The following is a 9,961-nucleotide window of genomic DNA, read 5'->3' on the forward strand; positions in this document are numbered from 1 at the left end:
TACTGTATGCTTATTGTTATTGTTGAATGGATGGTTATTTTGACCCTTGGTTATTGTTGTTACTGTTGTTCCGTTGACACTTTTGATTCTCACTTTTATTTATTTTTAAATTGTAAATATCCAAAAGAAGCTTCTGCAATATGTACATTGTTACTTCATGCCAATAAAGCTAATTTAATATAATTGAGAGATTACTCAGTAATTGAGAGGGAGAGAGAGAGGAAGAGAGAGAGAGATTACTCAAGTAATATAGAGAGAAAAAGAGAGAGATAGAGGGGGAAGAGAGAGAGAGAGATCACTCAGTAATCAAGAGAGAGAGAGATTACTCAGTAATTGAGAGGGAGAGAGAGAGAGAGAGAGAGAGAGAGAGAGAGGTGAGTGCTGTAGCAACTTCCTGCTGTTGCATGAGGCATTGAGTTGCAGTTATTTTCTCTCTGTCTGAAACTCTGACAGACTGTTGCACAGAGAAGCGGGAGCTGACTGAAGCTAAGCAGGATGCAGGCTATCAAATGTGTTGTTGTGGGAGATGGGTAAGTGTTTTTCATTTTGTTTTATCACATGATATCTTAGTGCTGTGATTTAGTCGTTGGTTCAATGAGCGATCGAACCCTAGGAGTTGTATTGGCCTCTCAGTATGTGAAGCCAAGAGTGGATGCTTGTTGATGTCTTCACTTTCTCTGTCCTGGGTGACTTCAAGTGCTTCGCTTTCTGTTCTCTTTTACATCTACAGAAATACGTGTACAGATATTTCCATTCACAAATCATGTAACAGATTATGAACATGAGTCTGTTGAGAGACCCAGAGGTTTGTTGATACCACTAATCAGGTGTGTCCAAAGATATAGAGTTAAAATAGCTTCCACAGTTAGTGCAGTTCCCTACGACTCATTACCTAGTTCATCATTAGTTGACTAACAGACAACTACTATCTTTCATCCAGCTCTATTGAATCTGAACCCCAAAGCCAACTTCAATGGACTCGTATGGCAGAATAGAGCATTATGTAACATGGGACAGTCGTGGTTGTGGATAGGAGAAACCAACACAGTCATAGCAGCTGTATAGTACACGCCAGGACATGCATTTAAAATGCTGCCATGTAAGAGGATCACTGGGACAGTGTCCCAAATGGCACCTAATTCCTATGTAAGTGCACTACTTTTCACCAGAGCCCCTGGGCCTTGTTCAACAGGAAGGCACTATATAAGGAATAGGATGCCATTTAGGAGAAGCACAACATGTGTTGTTCAGAGCAGCTGAAACAAGGTAAATACACACATCATGAAGGAGTGATTTGATTGGCTCATAATAGAATAGAATAGAATAGAGTGGTTGGTAAATCTATCTCTGTTATTGATGGTCATAACACATGGACCAGTCATCCTATCTATAGTGTATACAGCTTGATTTCAGTTCACTTGTCTGACATGTTCAAGGTTGTGTTTTGCAACTCAAAGGTGTGTCATGTCACACACAGTTTGTTTGGTGGGTCAGTGACAAAAGTCCGGATTTTCATCTACAGTTTGTATGGAGGCCCCCATTTCTGTTCTCATTCTTGACATTGTCTGTGAATTCATGGAACTGTGAGGTATGTTAAAACACACAACCCCAAGATGTCCTATCAGACCTGGTTTACTAGGACACTGAGAGATGATGAGGTAGAGGTCATATTGTTAGGAGAGGACTGTGTCCTATCAGACCTGGTTTACTGGGACACTGAGAGATGATGAGGTAGAGGTCATATTGTTAGGAGAGGACTGTGTCCTATCAGACCTGGTTTACTAGGACAATGAGAGATGATGAGGTAGAGGTCATATAGAGGTCACTAATCGGTGAGTTCACTTCACAGGTTATTATTCAATAGATGATATACCTAAACAGGTGATTGTAAAGGGATGGGTGGTAAGAGAGAAGGAGGGGAGGGAGATCATGGGTTCCATATAGAACACTCTGTGGAAAGGGTTCTACATGGAACCTGGGGAATGTGAGATAAATACCAAAAAGGATCTATTTCCTGTTTTCAGTGCTGACAGTTTTAATCCCAGGGCTCGTATTCACAAAGTGTCTCAGAGTAGGAGTGCTGATCTAGAATCAGTTTAGGCTTTGAGATCACAAAAGAACGAGACATGGGGACCTGATCCTAGATCAGCATGCCTTGTCTGAGATGCTTTGTGAATACAGGCCCGGTTCCCATTGGCACATTTTGTCAGCATCATTTACACAAGCCCCCTGCTTGTAACATTAGCTCATATATTACAGTGTTGTATGTTTATCACGATTAGCTGTTTTGTAATATGCCAAATAATATGCAGACATTGTCTCCAGCCTCTGTCTCTTAAACAAGTGTTTTTGGTGAAGGAGGAAGGAGGTTATGGTAAAAACCCAGACAGACTCATCACTCTCTAAAACACAAGCTGGCTTCCTGTAAACCATGTGACCTACTCTGGTTGCCGTGGTTATGAGCCCTTGTCAACCTCTGTGACCTCTGTGACCTCTGTGAGTAGCACGCTGGATATGAGTGTTTGTAAAAATGACACAAATGGAAATATTGAGTACAAAACAAACTGAAAAATGACAGAGTATTTGTGTTTGTTTATTTTCTCATATCTAATGTGATGAAGATGCAGGTTGTTTCCAATGAGGAAGAAGATAGACTGAGAGATAGAGACCTGTAGTCATCATACTAGAAGGCCATGCTACGTCCTCTTCAACAACGGTTCAGTGGAAAAACAAGATGTCTGCCGAGGAGGAAGAAGATAGACTGAGAGATAGAGACCTGTAGTCATCATACTAGAAGGCCATGCTACGTCCTCTTCAACAACGGTTCAGTGGAAAAACAAGATGTCTGCCAAGCAGGAAGATGATAGACTGAGAGATAGAGACCTGTAGTCATCATACTAGAAGGCCAAGCAGGAAGATGATAGTTCACGTATTACTCAACACCCTGATGTTGTTCTAACCCAAGTCATGATGTTGAGGAAGTTGAGACATGACAGGACACGTTGGGGTAGTGGAATGTGATTGGTTGATTCACCTTGAACTATGCTTACTTGTTGTTTATGGCCAAACCCAGCTTCCTTTGTTCAGACTGGAGTTCTTTGATTGAGCTGATGGATATGGAACAGAGCCTTGAAAATGCTTCAATGTTTTCATTGTCTATTTCATGTGTTGAAACGGTGTAGGGAACCCACTGGGCACAGACGTCATTTCAACGTCTAGTTTGGATTTACATTTGGTTGAGTTATCAACTAACGTGAACTCAACATGAAATCAACAAAAATGTCATCCTGTCATTGGATTTAGGTTAAAAGTTGACGACTTTTTGCAAATTCAATCAGTTTTGTACGTTGATTCAATGTCATCTTTTTTTTCCTGAAATGACTTGGAAACAACGTTGATTCAACTAGTGAGACAAAGTGGGATGTTGCTTTGACCAGTGGGATGTTGCATTTCCCCCACTAATGGTTAAGGTTATAGCTGTTTAAATGACCATTGGGTCCTATTGAAAACGTTGATGTGTGTTTCAGAGCTGTGGGGAAAACATGTCTTCTCATCAGCTACACAACCAACGCTTTCCCTGGAGAATATATCCCTACTGTGTGAGTACACACACACACACACACACACACATACACACACACACACACACACACACACACACACACACACACACACACACGATATGTACACACACCATATGTACAGTACACACACACACACACACACACACACACACACACACACACACACACACACACACACACACACACACACACACTTGATATGTACAGTACACACACACAAACACACACACACACTTGATATGTACAGTACACACACACAAACGCACACACACACACACACATGATATGTACAGTACACACACACACACGCGCACACGCGCACACACACACACACACACACACACACACTTGATATGTACAGTACACACACACACACGCACACACACACACACACACACACTTGATATGTACAGTACACACACACACACACACACACACACACACACACACACACACACACACACACACACACACACACACACACACACACACACTTGATATGTACAGTACACTAGAAAAGTGTGTGTGTTCTCTCCCTCAGCTTTGATAACTACTCAGCCAATGTGATGGTGGACAGTAAGCCAGTCAACCTGGGTCTCTGGGATACAGCAGGACAGGAGGACTATGACAGACTGAGACCACTGTCCTACCCACAGACGGTACACACAAGCACACACACACACACACTTATTTATATATAATATACACACACACACATTCATTTATATATAATATACACACGCACACACACATTCATTTATATATAATATACACACGCACACACACATTCATTTATTTATATATAATATACACACGCACACACACACACACTTATTTATATATAATATACACACACATTCATTTATATATAATATACACACACACGCACACACACACACACACTTATTTATATATAATATACACACACACACATTCATTTATATATAATATACACACACATTTATTTATATATAATATACACACACACACACACACACACACTTATTTATATATAATATACACACACACACACACACACACACACACTTATTTATATATAATATACACACACACACATTCATTTATATATAATATACACACGCACACATTTATTTACAGTGGGGCAAAAAAGTATTTAGTCAGCCACCAATTGTGCAATTGTCATCTTTTTAAGTGGGAGAACTTGTACATTTGGTGGCTGACTAAATACTTTTTTGCCCCATTGTATATATAATATACACACGCACACATTTATTTATATATAATATACACACACACACACATTTATTTATATATAATATACACACACACACACATTTATTTATATATAATATGCACACACACACATTTATTTATATATAATATACACACACACACACACATTCATTTATTTATATATAATATACACACGCACACACACATTTATTTATATATAATATACACACGCACACACACACACACACACACACACACACATTTATTTATATATAATACACAAACACACACACACACACACATTTATTTATATATAATATACACACACACACACACTTATTTATAGATAATATAGACACACACACACAGACACATTTATATATCATTTACACACACACATACACACGCACACACACAAACCTAATTGAGTCTAATACATAGAGCTTGATCTCTCTCTCTCTCTCTCTCTCTCTCTCTCTCTCTCTCTCTCTCTCAGGACGTGTTCCTCATCTGTTTCTCTCTGGTGAGCCCAGCCTCCTACGAGAACGTCAGAGCCAAGGTGATCCTCTCTAGATTCTACCTGTATATATCACATTCAGGGTTGGCAGTGTAAAATTCAATCATTCATTCATTGAAATTTCCCAATTATTTTCCATAATGTCTTTTCAACATGTTAATTGGTAATTGAATATTCAGCCTGCAGAATTGACTGAACCGAAGTTGAATTAAGTTCCATAATACATAAAGCTGTATGGAGGTGAATTGAATTGAGCCCTAACGGAAATGTCAGTGAGGATTCAAAGTGCATGTCCTAGTATTGACCACTAGATGGCGGTGTGTCCCCACACTGTCAGAGGGACTGTTTGCTCCTACTGTGTCAGAGCCTACTCTCTCCTCCATCACACCTCTAGTCCAGTGAAAGCACTTTGGATATATTTAAACATATTTTCATTATTATTTTCAAGATCTTTTCATTATGTCTACAAAGTCTATTCAGTGTTGCGACAGAACAGTGTGGGTGTGAAATGCGACACACACAAAACAGCCGTCATCACTTGGGAACAAGGACCTTGATTTATTTAAGATATTAATTCTTCTTTTATTAGTTTTCACATATTAAAGCTAGAATCCTTAGTTACTACATCCATTTTTGGACTTATAAATGACTAATATGTAGCTATTGATTCTTGGAGAATATACCTCATAAATGCCTCATAAGCTTTAAATCAAATCAAAATCAAATCAAATTTATTTATATAGCCCTTCGTACATCAGCTAATATCTCAAAGTGCTGTACAGAAACCCAGCCTAAAACCCCAAACAGCAAGCAATGCAGGTGTAGAAGCACGGTGGCTCAGGAAAAACTCCCTAGAAAGGCCAAAACCTAGGAAAAAACCTAGAGAGGAACCAGGCTATGAGGGGTGGCCAGTCCTCTTCTGGCTGTGCCGGGTGGAGATTATAACAGAACATGGCCAAGATGTTCAAATGTTCATAAATGACCAGCATGGTCAAATAATAATAATCACAGGCAGAACAGTTGAAACTGGAGCAGCAGCACGGCCAGGTGGACTGGGGACAGCAAGGAGTCATCATGTGAGGCATGGTCCTAGGGCTCAGGTCCTCAGAGAGAGAGAAAGAAAGAGAGAAAGAGAGAATTAGAGAGCGCATACTTAAATTCACACAGGACACCGGATAAGACAGGAGAAGTACTCCAGATATAACAAACTGACCCTAGCCCCCCGACACATAAACTACTGCAGCATAAATACTGGAGGCTGAGACAGGAGGGGTCAGGAGATACTGTGGCCCCATCCGATGACACCCCCGGACAGGGCCAAACAGGAAGGATATAACCCCACCCACTTTGCCAAAGCACAGCCCCACACCACTAGAGGATATCTTCAACCACCAACTTACCATCCTGAGACAAGGCCGACAAAGATCTCCGCCACGGCACAACCCAAGGGGGCGACAACAAGGCAACAAAAGAGACAACAAGGGCGGTTCGTTGCTCCAGAGCCTTTCCGTTTACCTTCACACTCCTGGGACAGACTACACTCAATCATATGACCCACTGAAGAGATGAGTCTTCTGTAAAGACTTAAAGGTTGAGACCGAGTTTGCGTCTCTCACATGGGTAGGCAGACCATTCCATAAAAATGGAGCTCTATAGGAGAAAGCCCTGCCTCCAGCTGTTTGCTTAGAAATTCTAGGGACAGTTAGGAGGCCTGCGTCTTGTGACCGTAGCGTACGTGTAGGTATGTACGGCAGGACCAAATCAGAGAGATAGGTAGGAGCAAGCCCATGTAATGCTTTGTAGGTTAGCAGTAAAACCTTGAAATCAGCCTTGCCTTGACAGGAAGCCAGTGTAGGGAGGCTAGCACTGGAGTAATATGATCAAATTGTTTGGTTCTAGTCAGGATTCTAGCAGCTGTATTCAGCACTAACTGAAGTTTATTTAGTGCTTTATCCGGGTAGCCGGAAAGTAGAGCATTGCAGTAGTCTAACCTAGAAGTGACAAAAGCATGGATACATTTTTCTGCATCATTTTTGGGCAGAAAGTTTCTGATTTTTGCAATGTTACGTAGATGGAAAAAAGCTGTCCTTGAAACAGTCTTGATATGTTCTTCAAAAGAGAGATCAGGGTCCAGAGTAACGCCGAGGTCCTTCACAGTTTTATTTGAGACGACTGTACAACCATTAAGATTAATTGTCAGATTCAACAGAAGATCTCTTTGTGTCCGTGTAGACCAATTTGGGTTTCCAATCTCTCCAAAATAATGTGGTGATCGATGGTAGCAGCACTAAGGTCTAGGAGCACGAGGACAGATGCAGAGCCTCGGTCTGATGCCATTAAAAGGTAATTTACCAGCTTCACAAGTGCAGTCTCAGTGCTATGATGGGGTCTAAAACCAGACTGAAGCATTTCGTATACATTGTTTGTCTTCAGGAAGGCAGTGAGTTGCTGCGCAACAGCCTTTTCTAAAATTTTTGAGAGGAATGGAAGATTCGATATAGGCCGATAGTTTTTTATATTTTCTGGGTCAAGGTTTGGCTTTTTCAAGAGAGGCTTTATTACTGCCACTTTTAGTGAGTTTGGTACACATCCGGTGGATAGAGAGCCGTAGGAGGGCCAAGCACAGGAAGCAGCTCTTTCAGTAGTTTAGTTGGAATAGGGTCCAGTATGCAGCTTGAAAGTTTAGAGGCCATGATTATTTTCATCATTGTGTCAAGAGATATACTACTAAAACACTTGAGTGTCTCTGTTGATCCTAGGTCCTGGCAGAGTTGTGCAGACTCAGGACAACTGAGCTTTGAAGGAATACGCAGATTTAAAGAGGAATCCGTAATTTGCTTTCTGATAATCATAATCTTTGCCTCAAAGAAGTTCATGAATTTATTACTGCTGAAGTAAAAGCCATCCTCCATCCTCTTTAACTGTCGTACCCCAACAGAAGCCAAAATATAAGCTTGTTTAACTCGAATGTAAACTAATACTGTATAGCCTCAAAACATGTTTAAAATGATACATTTGATATCACGGATGGCCAAAAGTTACGCTACTGATTACAGTTTTGGACAGGTAACTAGTAACTGTAATGGATTACATTTAGAAAGTAACCCACCCAACCCATGTCCTGCCCCTCAAAACTCAAAATGCCCCTCACAATGTTTGTCTGATTTAAGGAAAGTATAAATAAATCAGTGGTAATATGAGACAAAAACATCAGAACACATTTATTTCATGTAACAACGGAGGTGTAGCAATACCTGTAGCAACACCTGGGTCTATGTTACCTATCAACAATGATGTTTCCTCCCAAAGGACACACTGGTTCAGTCTAAGTATAACAGACAGGCTTCCCAAGTAGTGTAAAAGACGTCTGTTTCTTGACTGTGTCCATCTCGCTAATAATAACCGAAATGAAAGCTAGAAAGTTAGGGAGCATCGAAAATTCCTAAACGAAGAATAGAGGACTATTTTTTCCAAATGTTTACGGTGATTAAATGTTACCGATTTTCAGCGTGGCCCTCCCTCTGGCCCTCGTGGAGGAGCGATTGAGACCCCAGGGTCAAAATGAGTTGACAGCCCTGATGTAGTGTGTGATGGAGCACTACAGTTGTTCCAGTAAGAGGAACCATCTGACCAGCACGGTAACACATGCAACAACATCACACTTTGTTGTTCATAACCTTGTCACGGCTGGAGTTAAGATGAGGAGAACCTCTAGGGGGCAGAGTTCCCTAGTCATCCCCAAACATCTGACAGAGTATGGACCATATGTAACCGGTATGGTTTGACCATGGGACACGACTAGAACCTGGGCAGTAAAGTGGCTGGTCCCCCTGGCAGCGGTCACAGGTGGAGTCCATGTCAGGGTACATGTAGATAGTCTATACTTGGTCTAGTGCATATGTGTAGTTTTAATTGAATGAGACTATGTGTCGCACAGATAGAGTAGTAGTGATGTCACAATGCCACACACACACATTCTATTGAGTAGAATCCACAGCCTTTTAGTCTCTTCTCATCTGAAGAGACTCTTCAGAACACTCCATTTGGATCTGGCTTTTAAGACATATCTTGTCTTGTTTGTAAGGATTTTTCCCAATAGCTAGCCCACATTACACAATCCACTCATGTTAATTCTGTTACACCTTCACTCTCTTCTCCATCCAATGCCAAAAGTATTTTTGAGTTTTCTGTTTCTCCTTGCTGTTTTACTGTTGTCGCCATGACGACCGGGTCCCTCTACCGCAAATGTTGTTCTATGCCGATACTAGATTATCATAGAGTGTTGCTATGGGTCACAACGTGATGGAATGATGCTACCCCTTTATGTTGAGTTTCTATCCGTATGCTCAAGTGTGTTTGTGTGTGTGTGTGTGTACCGACACAGTATATTTATCATAGGACACAGTGTACCCACATACAGTATATTTATCATAGGACACAGTGTACCAACATACAGTATATTTATCATAGGACACAGTGTACCCACATACAGTATATTTATCATAGGACACAGTGTACCAACATACAGTATATTTATCATAGGACACAGTGTACCCACATACAGTATATTTATCATAGGACACAGTGTACCCACATACAGTATATTTATCATAGGACACAGTGTACCCACATACAGTATATTTAT

The 9,961-nt window shown here is 40.8% G+C and overlaps 1 protein-coding gene across 1 annotated transcript in view; it reads left to right on the plus strand.

Annotated features, from left to right (window-relative positions):
- Positions 1-429: 429 nt before the first annotated feature.
- Positions 430-9,961, plus strand: part of LOC115127847 (ras-related C3 botulinum toxin substrate 2-like) — a 17,512-nt gene continuing 7,980 nt past the window's right edge. The window contains exons 1-4 of the mRNA XM_065001187.1: positions 430-530; positions 3,528-3,599; positions 4,126-4,243; positions 5,296-5,358. Of these exons, the coding sequence (XP_064857259.1) occupies positions 496-530; positions 3,528-3,599; positions 4,126-4,243; positions 5,296-5,358 (288 nt within the window). The 5' untranslated portion in view covers positions 430-495. The remainder of the gene's footprint in view (positions 531-3,527; positions 3,600-4,125; positions 4,244-5,295; positions 5,359-9,961) is intronic.

Source organism: Oncorhynchus nerka, linkage group LG15 (genome assembly GCF_034236695.1).
Source record: "Oncorhynchus nerka isolate Pitt River linkage group LG15, Oner_Uvic_2.0, whole genome shotgun sequence".
NCBI lineage: Eukaryota > Metazoa > Chordata > Actinopteri > Salmoniformes > Salmonidae > Oncorhynchus > Oncorhynchus nerka.